General features: G+C 39.2%; 2 protein-coding genes across 3 annotated transcripts; both read left to right on the forward strand.

Annotated features, from left to right (window-relative positions):
* Positions 1-7467: 7467 nt before the first annotated feature.
* On the forward strand, positions 7468-13193 carry RpL18A (ribosomal protein L18A). Its single transcript, XM_089855058.1, has 5 exons — positions 7468-7627; positions 8034-8213; positions 11445-11574; positions 12631-12740; positions 13031-13193. The coding sequence occupies exons 1-5, from the start codon at positions 7610-7612 to the stop codon at positions 13121-13123; spliced, it is 531 nt and encodes a 176-aa protein (XP_089711184.1). The 5' UTR covers positions 7468-7609; the 3' UTR covers positions 13124-13193.
* A 2528-nt stretch (positions 13194-15721) lies between these two features.
* Positions 15722-17999, forward strand: LOC149618630 (betaine--homocysteine S-methyltransferase 1-like). Of its 2 annotated transcripts, none has more exons than XM_089855056.1 (7): positions 15722-16077; positions 16136-16368; positions 16429-16677; positions 16743-16934; positions 17016-17355; positions 17428-17656; positions 17715-17999. In XM_089855056.1, the coding sequence occupies exons 2-7, from the start codon at positions 16354-16356 to the stop codon at positions 17899-17901; spliced, it is 1212 nt and encodes a 403-aa protein (XP_089711182.1). In that variant the 5' UTR covers positions 15722-16077; positions 16136-16353; the 3' UTR covers positions 17902-17999. The 2 variants fall into 2 exon arrangements, with proteins under 2 accessions (XP_089711182.1, XP_089711183.1); XM_089855057.1 differs by having other exon boundaries at positions 15722-16034.
* The last annotated feature ends 301 nt before the right edge of the window (positions 18000-18300 follow it).

Genomic DNA, 18300 nt, shown 5'->3' on the forward strand with positions numbered 1-18300 from the left:
GATGTGGATAAGGAGGCAATGGGGGCTTTGATGACCAAGGATGTAAGTCTGGATAAATTTCATCGATTTCGTTTGGCCTGCTTTTGGAACTTGACTGATGACATCGCTGAACTGTGGAAAGAGTGTCGTCCATGCCAATTTGGATCAAAAGAACTTAGAAAAATTGAAGTGGAGGAATCATTGCTGGTCACCTACTGGATTCATCGCTTGGAAGGGAAGCTACACGAGCTGGAACAAGGGAAGAACCGAAGATCTCTGCATCTACGAGTGTTTGCTGAAGTGCGCGAAAACGGTAATAGTGTTAATGTCACTTATTTTAAAGATAAGTTAACCCCGGAACAACATGATATGATAGTTAATTGTCGAGTAGCAATTCAAACACCTTCATTCGCGCGGCAATTAATGGCGAGTTTCGGTACGTCTACCGATTTTACAGTGTTAAAAGTGAACCGGTTTCCTAGAAGTAAACTGTACGCGTAACAAAGATGAAGAAATAACTGATTTCGCTCATTACATTAAGCAATGTGTGTGTTCATTTTATTTAAAATATGAAATGAAGATTTTAAGCAAATATGCGCAATTTCATAATGATTTTACAGTGTTAAAATGATCGTGATTCCTAGATGTAATTGAAATGAAAAATTCATGATTTTCTCTTTTTACATATTTCAAGTTTTGTGTTTATTTTATTTAAAGTAACAAATGATAATTTTTAAGTAAAATAAAAAGAAAACCAAATATATGTTTTTTTATCATGAAATTAATAAATACGAGATAAAGTTAAATTTGTTTGAATTTATTTATTATTGATAGGCAAACTAATCTGGCTAATGATGTAGTTTTTGAGTTTAAAATTATCACAGAAAACATAAGATTTCAATGGGAATAAAATCAGTTTAGTCAACTTCAGTGTATTGGAGGCACCCATCTTACTTTTCAATAGGGACCAGGCAGTAAGTTATAAAAACAAAAATAAAACCCTCAGGGCCGGATTAAAGGGGGGGGCAAGGGGTCACTGGCCCCCGGGCGCAAGGCTTGTTGGGGGCGCGTTGAGTTATTCTATTCCCCCTCAGCAACATTTACTGTTCCTTTTTTCTCGGCTTAAGGGGGCGCTTACTATCTCGGCCCCCGGGTGCAAAATTGCTTAATCCGGCCCTGAAAACCCTCCTACAGAAGGTCAATCATCTTTATTCCCCCACTAGCGGAGTTGAGAAAATTACCACTAGAGTGGCCTTTGCGTTACCCTGCCTATTGGGGTACGTGGGACACTTTTGAAAACATTGGGACGGACAGACAGCTTCCAGGTTTATCACGCGATGGTGTTGCCATCCTCGAAGTCTAGATAAGAAATGTATAAATACATGTATTCTTGAAATCAGTCAAATTTCCAGCCTTTTCTTTTAGTTCCTGTTGTGTTATGAACTTTAACACCTTTAGATTTGTATAAAAACGTTAACTTTATTGCATTATTTATGCGCGTCTGTATTTGCCTCTACGGGACTTAAAGTAACAACTACAAAGATAATGGGAGGGTACGATATTTATATACTTCTTATCAATAGACTTTAACCCCTATTAAGCGGGCTGATCATAAGCTGATAACACATCCTCTCCCATAAGTTAAATTCCTACATTACAATTCAATATTTACAACTACTTTACAGTAATGATTTTAGCTAATTAATTACAAATTAAGTCTAACAGTTTGTTTCACTTGGCGGCCACTTCTGGTGTGTATTATTGCTGTGTGTTCGTTACTCCTGGCATCCGGAACTCTTGCAGGGTCAAGTTCTTCATTCTGACTAGTTGATGGTTCGGTCGGTAGATTATTCGTCAATGGATCTGGAATTGAATTCTGATCGCCGACTATCGTTGGTTCTGTATTAGTAGCTTCCGTTGAGATGGTTGGTTCTGTATTGGTAGCTTCCGTTGAGATGGTTGGTGCAACAGGATACTGAACAGCGTGGTTTAGGCACATCTCTTTAACTCCAGTGGGATGTGGTATGTGACGGGTTCCATCCTCCGGTTCTTTTGGCATTGGTACCAAGTGAAATCGATTTCTTCTTAGCAAACCATTGTGCGTTTGGATTAGGTATGATCGGGGCTCAGACGTTTGGTCTTGTACGGTCCCTTGTACTCTTAGATCTGTGACCCACACTCTCTCTCCTCTCGAAAGTGATTGCAATGGTTTCACCCGGTGACGGCGATCATAGTCTTCCTTCTCTCTCTGCCTACGTTTCTCTTCACGTTTGAGGACAATATGAAACGGCGGTATTTGTGGCAACAGCTCCTTGTTCGATATGGGTAGGGTTGTTGCCACTATTTGCCAGGGACGGTCTGGGAATTCGCTCGGAGAGAGTGGTTCATGTCGGTTTGTGATTTCTTTCGTGCATGCTGAACATTTCTTTACAGTTTCTTCTATTTGCTTCGAAAGTCCTGGCCACCAAACTGTAGATCTTGCTCTAGCTCGACATTTTGTTATGCCCTGATGGCCCTCGTGTATTCTATCCAAAACGTCGTGTTGCATTTCGCTTGGTATTATTATTCTGGATCCTTTCATCAGAATATCTTGCTGGACGGAGATCTCATCACGGTATGGATAATATTTAGTCAGCTCTTGTTTTAGTTCCCTCGGTTTTGGCCAACTCGATTCCGAATACTTCGTCAACGCTCTGCAGGTATCGTCTTGCTTTTGTGCTCTCCAGACTTCAGCCAATCTTTCGTCAGATACAGGAATGGAAGCCGTGACCAACTGAATGTGTGCTGCGATTTCTTCATCTAGCTCAGCATTACCGGTTTCTGGTAACGGGCCTCTTGATAAGACATCTGCTATGATTAAGTCTTTTCCTGGCGTATAATAAACAGTATAGTCATATCTCATTAGACGGATACGTAGTCGTTGTAGTCTAGGTGACAGATCGTCAAGTGCCTTGGTTTGCATTATGGCTACGAGTGGCTTATGATCGGTCTCGATCATAATCTGAAGTCCCAAGATGTAATCTTGAAATCGCTCGCAGGCCCATGCCATGGCTAAGGCCTCCTTCTCTATTTGGGCGTACCGTACCTCCGCTGGACTTAACGTCTTGGAAGCGTAGGCGACGACCTTCAATTGCTTGTTCTCTTGTTCTTGACGGAGAACGGCGCCGATGCCATATGATGATGCGTCCGCTGATACTATTGTTTTCAGTTTTGGATCATATAGTGACAACACAGGCTTCGATGCGAGGATGGTCTTAACTTCCTGGTAGGCGTTAGATTGTGAGACGCCCCAAAACCAGCTATTCTTCGTGCTTAAAAGTGCATTTAATGGTTGAATGATGTCGGCCATCCTTGGAATGAACTTCCCCAAATAGTTTGCAAGACCTAGGAATCTTCTTAGCTCCGTGGGATCCTTCGGTTCCGGAAAATTCGTAATTGCTTGAACCTTTTCCTCGTCCGGGCTGATTCCATTTTTGTCGATAACATGACCCACAAACTTGATACGATTTACAGAGAATTGGCATTTCTTCAAATTCAACGTGACGCCTGAGTTTTGCAGTCGTCCTAATACAGCACGAAGGTTTGTGTCATGGTCTTCCTGTCCTTTTCCAAAAGGTAGAATGTCGTCCAAGAGATTAACATTCCCGTTTACTCCCTCAAGGGCGGTGGAAATGAGACGCTGGTAATGTTCCGACGCTGACGTTAAACCAAATGGCAGACGATTAAAGTAGAAGCGTCCAAACGGGGTGATGAATGTTGTGAGTAACGCTGATTCTTTATGCAAAGGGACTTGCCAATATCCACTATTGGCGTCGAGTTTCGAGAAGATTGTTGCCCCGGCCAATTGTCCAAGCAAATGGTTTACGGTAGGCAGTTGAAATCTCTCACGTCGAATGAACTGGTTCAATTTGGTAAAGTCGACGCATATTCGTAGATCGCGTTTCCTCCTCAACGTTGTGTCGTTGTTTTCATTACCCTTGTATTCGATCTTCTTTTTGACAATTACCATCGGGGCACACCAGTCGGTAGGCTCCTCTACTTTTGAAATTACGCCTTTCTCGATCATGTGCTCCAGTTCCGCCTTAGTGTCGTCCAGTAGCGCAATTGGCACTCTTCTTGGGGTAGTTAATGCGAATGGAACAGCATTTGGCACCAACTGAATCTTGTAAGATGTTTTCATCTTTCCCAGGCCGTTGAAAAGTGCTGGGAATTCCTTGACGGGATTCACCGTTGATCTTGTCTCTGTTCCGATATCTTCAATCATTTGGATCAGTCTGAGATCCTCGCTTGCCGTTAACCCCAACAATGGAAGTTGTAGTTTCTCGATAACGTAGAGATATTCATCGATTCTTACACCGTGGTATTCCAGCTGAACTTGGATTCTGCCTTCCGTTTTCAACCGTGTTCTTCCCGGTCCATACAGCCTTTTGTCTGATGGTAAGAGCGTCATCTCAGTTTTTCTTGGTTCATACCAGTCCCAAGGTATGGCAGAAACTTCTGCTCCGGTATCCACTTTAAATTTGACCAACTCGCCGTTTACTTTGACTGGTACTATCCATTTCTTGTCCCGTTCCTCTGATACTGAATGGATGTACATGTCTTCTTGCTGCATAATCTTGCTAGCTGAGTTGTCTTCCTCACGAAATAGACTTTCCAGGTTGATATCCAACTCGTGGATTTCCATGTCGTCTATGGAAATGGCTCCTAGGAAGACATCTTCCATTTCGACTTGGTTAATAGTGGTTTTTCGGCAGTACTTCGCAAAATGTCCGACGGCGTGACATTCGTGGCATCTGCTGCTCTTCGCTGGACACTTGTCTCGGGAATGACTTGCTTGGCTGCCGCAACGAGGACATCCTTTACTGTTCTTCGTTGTGTTGAACGGTGGTTGCTTCTTCGTTATGTTGTCGTATGTGCGCTTCTTACGGTTTTTCCAATCCGACTTGTAGCTGCATGCACTTGCGCGTTTCTTGTTCGGTTGGGTTCCAATTCGGTCTACTTGGCTAGCTGGTTTGACTCCATTTAAATCCAGCTGTTCCCGTTTCCGATCCTCAGCGCTTCTGACCGTCTGTATAGCTTGGTCTAGTGTTAGCTTCGGATCGTCCTGTAGCCGCTCTGATAAGTTTTTGTTGCGTATTCCAACGACGATTCGGTCTCTTATCAGTTCGTCCCGTAGGGTACCGTACTCGCAATGTTCGGATAAAGCGTATACTGCGGTAATAAATTCATCCGCCGTCTCACCTTCTCGTTGTGTCCTTGTATTGAATCTTGCCCTCTCGTAAATGGTGTTTCTGCGTATTACGAAGTGTTTATCAAACTTGTCCAATACTACAGAGTATGTCTTCTTTTCCGCAGCCGTCAGTGTGAACGAAAGAAATATGTCATCTGCTTGATCTCCCATGAGATAAATTAACGCGTTGACCTGTTCTTCCTCCCCTTTTGAACTGAGACCAGAGGCATTACGGAAACGTTCGAAACGGCGGCTCCATTTTGGCCACTCGCTCGGGCAAGCAAAGGTGAAAGGATCCGGGGTTGAGACTTGAAACACGGGTGCAGAGGCTGGCACAGCGGTCATGTTGAGTTGTTTTTCTGTTTAAGTAGCAATAGGTAAGCGTTACAGTCTAGCGTCCGCAAACACGATGATAGAAGCTGGACCGCGACGGCACGAAACGCGTTACCGATACTCTGAGAAAATGAAAATTTAAAAAAAACTACGCGGTTATAGAGCGCTCGCGAAAGTTTCTTCTGACACCATGTTGTGTTATGAACTTTAACACCTTTAGATTTGTATAAAAACGTAAACTTTATTGCATTATTTATGCGCGTCTGTATTTGCCTCTACGGGACTTAAAGTAACAACTACAAAGATAATGGGAGGGTACGATATTTATATACTTCTTATCAATAGACTTTAACCCCTATTAAGCGGGCTGATCATAAGCTGATAACACAGTTCCCTTGGTTGCACCGGGATGGCGCCACAAGCGCGTGATATAGTTAATTGGGTCCTCCCGCCTTTTCTTTTAGTTCCCTTGGTTTGCACCGGGATGGCGCCACAAGCGCATGATATAGTTAATTGGGTCTTCCCGCCTTTTTTTAGTTCCCTTGGTTGCACTGGGATGGCGCCACAAGCGCGTGATATAGTTATATCCTAGCGGATGGAAGACCACTCTAGTGGTAATTTTCACAACGCTATGAGCGTACTATATCCAATCCTACTCCTTACATTAAACTTAGTGAACGTTAGGCCACACTTTCTGGGGATTAGTAAAGCTATCTAATACCGTTTTCCTTTGGGCCAATTTTGTGTTGCCGGCGCTGGCGGCAAAAAAACCAAATTTCGCGTAATGCTGTTACAGGATCAAACAAATTATCGACAACTTCAAATGTCAATGAAATATACCCATGACAGTAACATATTTAATCTTGTTTCAATGGAACACACTATTCGTTGGACTTTGGTACGAAATAGCTAGGTTCGGAAGAAGTCAGTTCTTATACTAGTACAAAGTGCGTATTCCATTGGTAGGGTGGAAAATGCCCCTTAAGAACCGATAAATGCAAGTTTGCCATGTAAATCCATTGGTGTTACGATCACGTGATCGTGACGATAAAATAAATGTTGTAATAAGCATATTCCATTGGAAAAATGTCACATTCCCATCGCCCTAATTGCCGGAACAAAAGCGTGAAAGCCGAATTTCTCTTCCGAAAAGTAGTTCAGTTCAGTTCTACTCAATTTAGAGCTTGCGCAGTGACATTCTTTGATCATTTTTGATGCACTTTACCACACCCACTTTGCTTTTCGACCTTTGGGATCTTTGCGGATATCCAACTGGGCCTTGGCTTTACCAACGACATCTACATTTTTTTCTAGGGACATGAATATGCCTGATAATTACACGATCGCTCCGCGTTCATTACATCACTAGTTTCACTACTTAGCACGCCGAGGTTCGAGCAGACGATAATTATGAAACGATAGCCCATGAAATCCTATTCCAATGAACTTTATAAGCGCCATGTTTCGAATTATTATTGCCGTGTTGGCAAGTCTGTAGTGCTGGCAAGGCATGGCGCTGGGAGTTCAAGGCTAATTTTACCAATGGAGCATGCACAGCGTCTCATCACTACTGAGCTTAAACCATTGGAATACGCAAAGGTTTTTCGAGCGCCTCCGGCAGTAAAAACACTGCCCAAAGGAAAACGCCATTAGAATCCCTAAAAACGTTTCCTCCATATAGATTCTTAGTATATGTGCTTATGTATTTGGTTTCCTCAATAAATAATTGAGGCTTAACAGAAAATTGACACTTATTCAGTTAGTATAATAGATGGTATTGGTAGATGAAGTCCATGGAACAGTTTCATAATTCCCGCCTTTAGAAACGTAAATGCTCTTTGCCGTCTGCTCTTGGCCTCGATCACCAGTTCTGCTCTGCTCCTGAAAATATGGTTTTTAGCACCATCGGCATTTCGGCGAATTATGAAACCGGCAGCACTGCAAGCACGCGGCACGTCGAACGCCATTTTCTCTTCCTCATAGGACAGCGGCCACGTTGTGTTCTGTGGCGTTAATTGCACTTCATATTCGGTTATAAAATCGAATTGATAATTAAACCATATAAAAATGAAAGCCAGCGGCTTGGTAAGTAATTAGATAATTTTTATATAAATATAAATCCTAATATTGTACAACTACTATAGTCCATACAGTCATTAACCTAACCCTAAACCCTGCTTTTACCCTAAGCCTTTGCTAAACAATGTGGCTTAATTAAGTTGAAACATTACTGTAGATTGTATTACATTTTTTAATGTGCCTATTGTTAAGTCTATGCCCAATTAAGCAAGCTTAAATGTTTTTGTAACGCTTCCTTAAGATTAAGGAGAAACAGGTAGGTTATTTTGTGGTCCTTTTAAATTCGAACCTCTCTTAGTTAATATTTCAATATGTGTATCGTAAACCTAACTGTTGCTTGCCATATAGTTAAAGCCTTTAGATTCTATAAATTATACGCATTATTTAGGCTAAAATTAGTTGAATTTTTCAGTTAAAAGAATGGAAGGTGATTGGTCGGGGTTTACCTTCGGAAAAGCTGAAGAACCCCCCAATGTACAGGATGAGAATCTTCGCTCCCGATAAGGTTACCGCTAAATCGCGTTTCTGGTATTTCACACGTAAACTGAAGAAGATTAAGAAGATGCACGGAGAAATTGTGGAAATCTCCCAGGTTCGTTGATTAAATTAATTAATTAATGTTGTTTAAATTTCAAGAAAGTCCGTCAAGGAATTAGTAATTAAGTAATTAGCTTCCTCTGGTTTTTAATACAGTACACATAAACATAACATAAAAAAAGCATATAAGGCCTACTTATGTGTGTTCATGACAAACTAATTGTTTAGCAAAGTTAATTAGAATCATTAACACTGTGCATATTCAACTTTGTTTTGGTGTTCCATTTATAGCACCAAGATTATAAACATATGCGAAAATAATCTGCATTTAGGTTCTTTGCTGAGTTTTCCTAACTTAGTAAGCTACAAATTGATGCAAACAGATTAACGAACACTTTAGAATGATTCCGGAAAGTTCTAATTATAAGGAATGTCTCTTGAAAAGGGCTACAGAAATATCTGTTGTAATTTTTTTCACTCTTAGTTCAGTTTAAATCAATTCCCAATCCGCTGTAGCTGCAAAGAGCAATGCTTTCATTAGTTATGTAAAAAATTAGAAATTTTAATGTGAAATTTGCTTTTCAATGCCTTTAAACTTTGTTCTTGCTCTGTTTCGAATTAGGAGAAATAGAAAGTCATGTTGTTAGTTATTTAGGTTAAATGTGCCTTTTTGCAGTGTTTCAAAACATTCACAATATGAAGTAATTTGGGGGTGAAATAATCATGTGAAAAACCACCGCTAGTCTTTCTTAGATCTATTAAAGGGAGTCTGAAGAGCCATATTTTGGGTGGGTCACCCCTAGGTGGCGCCATCATACCTGTTTTTTTACAGTATTTCAAAACATTGACAATGTAAAGTAATTTAGGCGTGAAATGACCATGTGAAAAACCCCCTGCTAATCTTTCTTAGATCTATACATAGTTTACAGGCGTGGAGGATTCCTACCACTAACACAAGGAGACCAAGCGACTTAGAGTGTAAAATCGTCTGCTATTTTACACTCTAAGTTGCCAGGTCTCCTTGTGCAAATGGTATGAATCCTCCACGCCTGTAAACTATGTATTAAAGGTTGTCTGAAGAGCCATATTTTGGGTGGGTCACCCCTAGTCGGGCGCCATCATACTTATTTTACAGTACTTCAAAACATTGACAATGTAAAGTAATTTAGGTGTGAAATAACCACCTCCTGTAATAACGCCGTATGTAACGCGTAAAAGAAGCACGACTACCCTTGTAAACGTGTAAACAATAACTGACTTTTTTATTATGTTACTACTGGCTTTTATACAACTTGAAACGTATTAATAAAAAACATATAAATCGATAAGGTGCAAAGGTTATCACACCTCCCTCCTAAATTGTTAATTTAAGATTGTCCAAAACATTCGGGTGGCCGTGATATTCTGGATGATCTTCTCGGTCCCTGAAGGGAGTATAATTAGCCATATTTTGGGTGGGTCACCCCTAGATGGCGCCATAATACCTTTATACATGCTAAACCTAGAGGTCGCTAGTTGCCTGCAAAATTTCACTTCCCAGCCAGTGATTATTTCCATCTGTATAAAATCTGATAACGCTAAACTTTAAAGTTCTGACAATTTTTGGTTGCAACTGTTGTTCCTAGATGTCACCACACTCAACCGAACAGAATCCCTAGAGATTTTACTAGAACATTTTAAGGTGAATCTATCAGGGTTGATAAAACTAAAATGATAAAGAATATCCCTTAAAGGCTGGCTTATTGAGAACAAGTTTTAGCCAGTTAACAATCTTATCTGTAAATGTATTCAAAATATATTTCCAAAATTTGATGTCTGTCTCTGACTTGGAATTTCCTGGTTATATAATAAAACGTATAATCAGGGAAAGGCCCCTAGATTAGAATTTCTTAAATTTATGCAGTCTGTGGACCCACAAACCAATTTTTGATACCCCATTTCTAACTCTACATCTTCACATTGAGAAAATAAAATGAAAGCAACGTTCATACAAACTTGTCATACAAAATGTCTGGGAAATTGGGAAATAGATTGACTAAGAATTCAGGGAAATTTGCAGTTTTAATTAAAATTTAGGAAAATCGGTAAATTTGAGAAGCTTGAGGAAGTTTGCTCAAACGAAATATAACCAAGCTTGTAGTTATTACTAAAAGAAAACCACTCCTGCAGTTATTAGATGGTCTTGCACCTGGATTTGGAAAAAAAAAACCTCTGAATGCCAGGGAAATCGGTTTTCCAAAAGTTGTATGAACCATGAAAAATACATATGTAGTTTTATAAATAACAAAATTGTTCCACAAATCGCAGTTTAAGAAGCACAGACAAATATTAAAATAAATATTAAACAAAATAAACTGAGCATGTGAAGACAATATTGATACACATTATAATAAAGTGACACTACTTCAATTTGCCATAATGCAAAATTTCTTAAGGTTTGTCCCCATGTGAAAATGGTATGGTCTACCTGTACCTATTTGCTCTGCCTCACCAGGTGTCATGTTTAAGGTCGAGCTAAAGCCAACTTGGGAAGGGGGGAGGGGGTTGCTCATATGCCTTTAGTTTCTGCTCATTTCCAAGCAAGTGTTTCAAATAAAAAATTTCAAGACTTTACAAACCGAAAGACAACATTTCAAAGATTACAACAAAATTGTGAAAAACTTTTATTTTTGAAATTACATTAAGTTAAATGACATTAAATTTAAAGTTACTAATTCCAATATATCTTGTCTTTCCTTCGTTTAAATTGCATAAAATTTTGCATACACGCGCATTTACACCTACGCTAGTGGTTAATCGAGACACCTTTGCAAAATGTCAATTATGTAACTAATTAAGCGAATAAATTAATTTAATTAGTGACTTAATTAGTTAAATAATTGACATTTTCCAAAACTGTCTCGATTAACCACTAGCGTAGGTGTAAATGCGCGTGTATGCAAAATTTTATGCAATTTAAACGACGGAAAGACAAGATATATTGGAATTAGTAACTTTAAATTTAATGTCATTTAACTTAATGTAATTTCAAAAATAAAAGTTTTTCACAATTTTGTTGTAATCTTTGAAATGTTGTCTTTCGGTTTGTAAAGTCTTGAAATTTTTTATTTGAAACACTTGCTTGGAAATGAGCAGAAACTAAAGGCATATGAACAACCCCCTCCCCCCTTCCCAAGTTGGCTTTAGCTCGACCTTAACTTAAAAATACACCTCCATTGAGTGTTATAGTTATTGCGCATTGATAGATAATTATTCTTAATATAAGGTATCAACTTTGTAATTGCAGGTTTTCGATAAATCTCCGCAAAAGGTGAAGAACTTTGGTATCTGGTTGAGGTACAACTCGCGTACCGGTACCCACAACATGTACAGGGAATACAGAGACATGACTGTAGCTGCTGCTGTAACACAGTGCTGTAAGTAAAAAGTTGATCGAAGGGCCATATGGGAAAAGGGGAATTTAATAAACATTGATTGCACTTCACTTGAGACTATTTCTCAAATATGAGAAATTGACTAGAAACATGGTGCATAGAATGAAGTTCAAGGTGCCTGTCGCCTCCTTTTGCTCTTTCATTGCATTTGCGAGTGAAACCAGGTTTCTACAGACTTAAAAGAGACTGGGTTAATACAAACCTGGAAGACCTGGAAAAATCAGGGAAATAAATAGTTGACAAAAACCTCAGGGGAAATTTAGAATTTTTAGTAAAATTCAGGGAAATCAGGGAAATTTGTGTCAAACAGGGGCTGAGTAATTAAGCAAAATGTTCGTGAACATTCCCTCCATAGGGTTAACATTACACTATACTTTGGAGGCTCACAACTCTTGTTATATTAGAGATACGGGGATGTCCTTTGAGTATGTTATAGTCCAATTTGCCCCCCATCCAACCATACTAAAAACTTGGGGCTACGACAAACAGGGGCCGAGTAATTAAGGAAAATGTTCGTGAACATTCTCTCCATAGGGTTAACATTACACTATACTTTGGAGGCTCATAACTCTGGTTATATTAGAGATACGTGGATGTCCTTTGAGTATGTTATAGTCCTATTTGCCCCCCATCCAACCATACTAAAAACTTGGGGCTACGACAAACAGGGGCCGAGTAATTAAGGAAAATGTTCGTGAACATACTCTCCATAGGATTAACATTACACTATACTTTGGAGGCTCGTAACTTTGGTTATATTAGAGATACGGGGATGTCCTTTGAGCATGTTATAGTCCAATTTGCCCCCCATCTAACCATACTAAAAACTTGGGGCTACGACAAACAGGGGCCGAGTAATTAAGCAAAATGTTCACATGAACATTCCCTCCATAGGGTTAACATCACACTATACTTTGGAGGCTCATAACTCTGGTTCTATTAGAGATACGTGCTCTGAGATTTAGCAACAGATTTTTTAAGGGATTCTTAAATTAATCCAATAGTGGTGTTTCATTTTGAGTTTGTTTCAAATTTTAGACCGTGATATGGGTGCTCGTCATCGTGCCAGAGCTGACTCTATCCAAATTATCCGTGTTGAGTCGGTTGCTTCATCCAAATGCAGAAGACCACATGTTAAACAATTTCACGTAAGTTTGAACTTCAATTTAGACCGTGCTAATTTCGTAACGCAGATAATTTTATAAGATGCCAGTTCTTAAATTACTTAGTAATTGGTTCTAACTTTATCTGCGAAAATTAACGAGAGCCTGTCGCCTCTTTTAGTTTAATTATACTAAATCGAGTGAACTCAGGTTTCAACAGTCAAGATTGTCACCTGAGAATATTTGGGTGCAATTTTTAGAATTTGTCTGAGAATATTTGGGTGCAATTTTTAGAATTTATCTGAGAATATTTGGTTTTGTTTGTTTGTTAACAGGATAGCAAGATCAAGTTTCCTTTGCCATCGAGAATCAGTCGCAGGTTCCATAAACCTCGTTTCACCACTGTACGACCAGTCGCCAAATTTTAGGGATCTTAAAGACTCTTTTGTTTGGTGTTTTTCAGTCGTTAAATAAAAAAAAAACGAATTCTATATGGAATTTTGTGTGTTGTGTTGATTTATTTTTATCATAATGTTAAGAAAAAACCTTTACATGATCATGACAATATTAAGCTTACAAAGGGTTCGCCTGTGTTGAGACAAGACAATATTAAGCTTCAAATGGGTTCACCTGTGTTGAAGACATGACAATATTAAGCTTGAAATGGGTTCACCTGTGTTAAAGACATGACAATATTAAGCTTAAAATGGGTTCACCTGTGTTGAAGGCATGACAATATTAAGCTTAAAATGGGTTCACCTGTGTTGAAGGCATGACAATATTAAGCTTAAAATGGGTTCACCTGTGTTGAAGGCATGACAATATTAAGCTTAAAATGGGTTCACCTGTGTTGAAGGCATGACAATATTAAGCTTAAAATGGGTTCACCTGTGTTGAAGACATGACAATATTAAGCTTAAAATTGGTTCACCTGTGTTGAAGACATGACAATATTAAGCTTAAATTGGGTTCACCTGTGTTGAAGACATGATAATATTAAGCTTAAAATGGGTTCACCTGTGTTCAAGACAAGACAATATTAAGCTTAAAATGGGTTCACCTGTGTTGAAGACATGACAATATTAAGCTTAAAATGGGTTCACCGGTGTTGAAGACATGACAATATTAAGCAGGGTTGACATAGATCAGGAAAAACCTGGAAAGTCAGGGAGTTTTACGGAATAGCTCGGCTTCAGTGGATCCCCTACAAGTTGACTTTCCTTACGAACTCCAGTTTTGGCTTGGCGAAGCTAGAGGAGTTTGTGGGCGGGATTTATACCTGCACTTATAAATCCCGCCCACAAGCCTTTGCCAAGCCAAAACCTGGAGTTCAGGAGGAAAGTCCCCTTGTAGGGGATCGACTGGAGCCGCGCTATGCTTTTAAGAATTTCAACAAATAAGGGGTTTAGATTTTAAACAGATTTCCTCACATGCATTCTTTATCCATTTAAATATTCATAAAATGCGATTTAAACGAAATTGTTTAGGCCTACTTGAAAGCAACCCTTATATTTAGAACAATAACAATTGGGTCTTAAAAACATCATGAAAAATCTATGAAAAGGTCTGAGAAAACGTAGAAAAGAAAGGGAATTTGAATTTCTAGTTTGGTGTTCGGAGGAAATAGAAGGGTGTATGATTTAACATGTTTGATGTCAAAAACCGCTTAGCAACGAATGGAAGGCGTACATTTCCAATGAAAAAATTTACCCAATTTTTTTGTAAAGCTTACTAAGCAATGACTGCCCGGCCTCTTTTATCATTTTAGGTTTTAAAGATAACCCCCAAGAAAGTGTTTATATATTCTTTTTGACGTATCGAAGTCTATTATCAGTTAAGTCTATCGACCCTCGCGTGGTACGCCAGCGTCATTACACAGAGAAAAAACAACCCTGATAACGAGAAAAATTTTCAAAAATTGCCCTTGGAAACAGTCAAGGTTATTTGTTTGACAATAGTTTACAAGTATTCGTAGTTCTAGCAAAAAGTTAGTAAATTATTTTAACATGAAAGCCACTGTTGGAATTGAAGTCCCGCTCCTTGTAAACCAAGATGCATATTCTATAAGAGGATCACGTAGCCTGAGCAATTTCCATGAGTAGTCATGGGATTTATGAGGAAATATTGTGGAAAGTATTTTATTCTGGGGGAACTTGTGAACAACTATGCAAAGAGTTTTTGAATAGGTGACAGATAGTATGTGAAGTTTTTTAAGTTTACGATTTTGACGCAATACGCCAATGTTTGAGGTATTTTACATGCAACATGATGTAATTAATCTACAAAAGATAACAAAAATGTCCCCAGCATCCTAAATTTACTGATTTGACTTAATAAACAATGTTTGCGTGGGCAAACAGATGACCATTCTGGTCAGGTGTATTGCAATTTTGCAAATGTTATTTTACAATTTCGGCAGTAGTCGTGTCATCATGAATAGTAACAAGGGGTTTTAAAAGTTCCACCGTAGAAAAAAATTATGGAGGGACTTTCAAACTACACATAAGTTTTTCATATTAAAGCTTTAATTTACTGATTTGATTTATCAAACAATGTTACGAAGTTTTATACTAAATTGTTGCAACAGATGACCATTCTGGTCAATTATATTGCATTGTTATTTTATAATTTAGGAAGTAGTGTCATGAACGGTAATGCGGGGCACTGCATGTAAGGGTTTTTTTAAACTTTCGAAGTTCGGCAATATAAAAAAGTTATGGAGGGACTTTCAAACTACCCACAAGTTTTTCATATAAAATCCTTAAAACGAAGGCGCAAACATAAATTTTGTTGCATGATTTTTGGTCTTAAATTTTAAGCATAATATCTCAAAAATAAAGAAAAAATTATTTCTTGTATGTCCTCTTTCAAAGTGCCTCTGATAGATACGCTTATCACAAAGTTCAAGGGCACTTGAGTTATTGGCCCCAACAGTACTTCAAAACTCCACTTAAAAGGGACTGAGCGCTGAAGATGAAAAGATTAATTGTACATTAAGGACGCTAGCGAGTGACAGGCGCTAGGGAGACCCTTTTAATTTATTATTTGTAATTAATTATAGCATTAAAATTAGACATATAGTTAACATAATCCATTAAAAAAGTTATCTACGATAGTTTGACCAATGGTTTACTGCATTTCTGAATGTGATCGGTTGCAACTTTGAAGGTCATTTATTATTCTATTCTATTGTCGTGGGATGCTCCAAAGACCTCCCTGAATTCAAGAGCGTCGTGAGAAAACTTGTGATAAAATAGCAAGAGATGGTACCAGATGAATTATAGATAATCAGTTCCAGTTTGACATCTGGAGCATTACAGATTCGACCAGTTAAATCAGGTTCTTGTTTTTAATAATTACACGTCTTGCGCCATTTTATAACGTACGTTTATAAATCTGGAAGCTTAGAGATGGTTAAATATGATAATGAATGATTCTAGACGGGAATTGACGTATGTAGGAATCTATACAATGGAGAGTTCGAGTTTGGTAGGCGTGTCTTCGAGACCGAATGAAAAGCCAGGATCTGAAATAGATAACCCATAATCTCTGAATATCACTCAGCCAAGTATATAAGAAATATCGCGGATCGAGTCTCCAGGCTCAATAGAAGCGAAGTTTTCCAAACTCTAACACTAACAGTCCAACACTACTCACGATGGCAGCTAAAAAAGTATGGAGCGAAGCTCTACTTCATGGTCGAACTGAATTTTAATGAACATTGCTGTTTCAGGGTTTATTGCAGAGACTAGACGAAGGCGTCGTTATTGGAGATGGTGGATTCGTTTTCGCCCTTGAGAAAAGAGGTTACGTGAAGGCAGGTCCATGGACTCCCGAAGCGGCTGTCGAACACCCAGAAGCTGTACGTCAACTTCACCGGGAGTTCTTGCGTGCTGGGTCCGACGTCATGCAAGCCTTCACTTTCTACGCTAGTGATGACAAACTCATCAACCGCGGTCATAACGCCAAGTCGACTTTTACCGTAAGTTAATTTGCAATGTCAAAGCGTGGGTGGCATTATTTTACTGATGGTCACTTGGGTTTCAGGGTGCCGATATCAATGAAGCCGCTTGCAGACTCGCCCGAGAAGTAGCCTCGGAAGGTGATGCCCTCGTTGCTGGAGGCATTAGCCAAACGCCAGCTTATCTTAGCCAGAAGAACAAGGCTGAAGTGCAAAAGGAGTTCGAGAATCAAGTCAAAGTTTTCGTCAACCAGAAAGTTGATTTCCTTATTTGTGAGGTAATTGGTATTTTTGAAATACGTAACCGCATCTTATTAGCGCAAATGGTTTAGTACAATCGCTATCTTTTGAAACTTTAGTATTTCGAACATGTCGAAGAAATGGAATGGGCTATTGAGGTCTGCAAGAAGGCTGCCCCACAATTCGCCGTTGCCGCTACTATGTGCATTGGTGTTGAGGGTGATATGCACGGAGTGTCCGCTGGAGAGTGCGCAGTCCGAATGGCGAAAGCTGGCGCTGAAGTTGTTGGACTCAACTGTCACTTCGACCCATTTCACTGCCTGAAGACCATCAAACTGATGAAGGATGCCTTGCACGAAGCTGGTCTGACTAAAACACATCTTATGACGCAACCTCTTGCTTTCCATACTCCTGACGCTGGAAAACAAGGCTTCATTGATTTACCCGAGTTTCCTTTCGGTAAGCGATGATCTACTATAGAGCTACCGAAATTGCGAAGGTCTAAGGTCTAACAATGTTTTGCTTGTCAAGCTTTGGAACCAAGAATCTGCACCAGGTGGGACATGCAGAGATACGCCCGTGAAGCTTACAAACTAGGAGTTCGTTACATTGGAGGATGTTGCGGGTTCGAACCCTACCATGTCCGAGCGTTATCCGAAGAATTGGCTCCAGAACGAAAGAGACAACCTAAAGGTTCAGAGAAACACGACGCTTGGGGTGAAGGATTGAAAATGCACACTAAACCTTGGGTTCGAGCTAGGTATGATAGTTTTATATCTATTTGAAACGTGTGCATGTTTTAACTCCAAATATTACAGAGCTGATCGCGGTTTCTGGGAAAACCTCCAACCCGCTTCCGGTCGTCCACTAAGTGGGGCGTTTTCTCAACCAGATAACTGGGGTGTCACTGTAGGATCCGAAGAGCTAAAGCAACACAAGGAGACTACCAGCAAGCAAGAAATTGAAAAGTTAAAGGCGTTTAAGAGAAATCCTACGTCAGCTTAAAATAGTTTAATAGATAAACATGAATATGCTTGACTAAAGCATAGTATTTTTAACACGATTAATATTTAATTGTGAGAATAAACATTTTTCTATCGAAATATTGGTTGTTTGTCAATGACTTTAGTGCCTTGCTTTTCAGCTCAAATTTCAAAGTGTTGTATCTTTCATTAACGACGCAAGATTAATAACAACAGAAAGACTTTATTAAACCCGTATAACTTTAACCCGTACATACGTAGTTAGCTTACATATTTTTCTGCCTACTCATCATAGTCTCATAGCTTCTGGCTATAAGTTACTCTATACAAAATTAGTACACTAGCGCCATCTAATATCAAGTCCACAACACTGCCTTTCCCCAGAAGAAAAGATAATTATAAGTCCAACAAAACGCGTGGC

This window comes from Phalangium opilio, unplaced genomic scaffold, assembly GCF_054372755.1.
Source record: "Phalangium opilio isolate 3A_F unplaced genomic scaffold, DU_Popi_V2 ptg000209l_1, whole genome shotgun sequence".
Lineage (NCBI taxonomy): Eukaryota > Metazoa > Arthropoda > Arachnida > Opiliones > Phalangiidae > Phalangium > Phalangium opilio.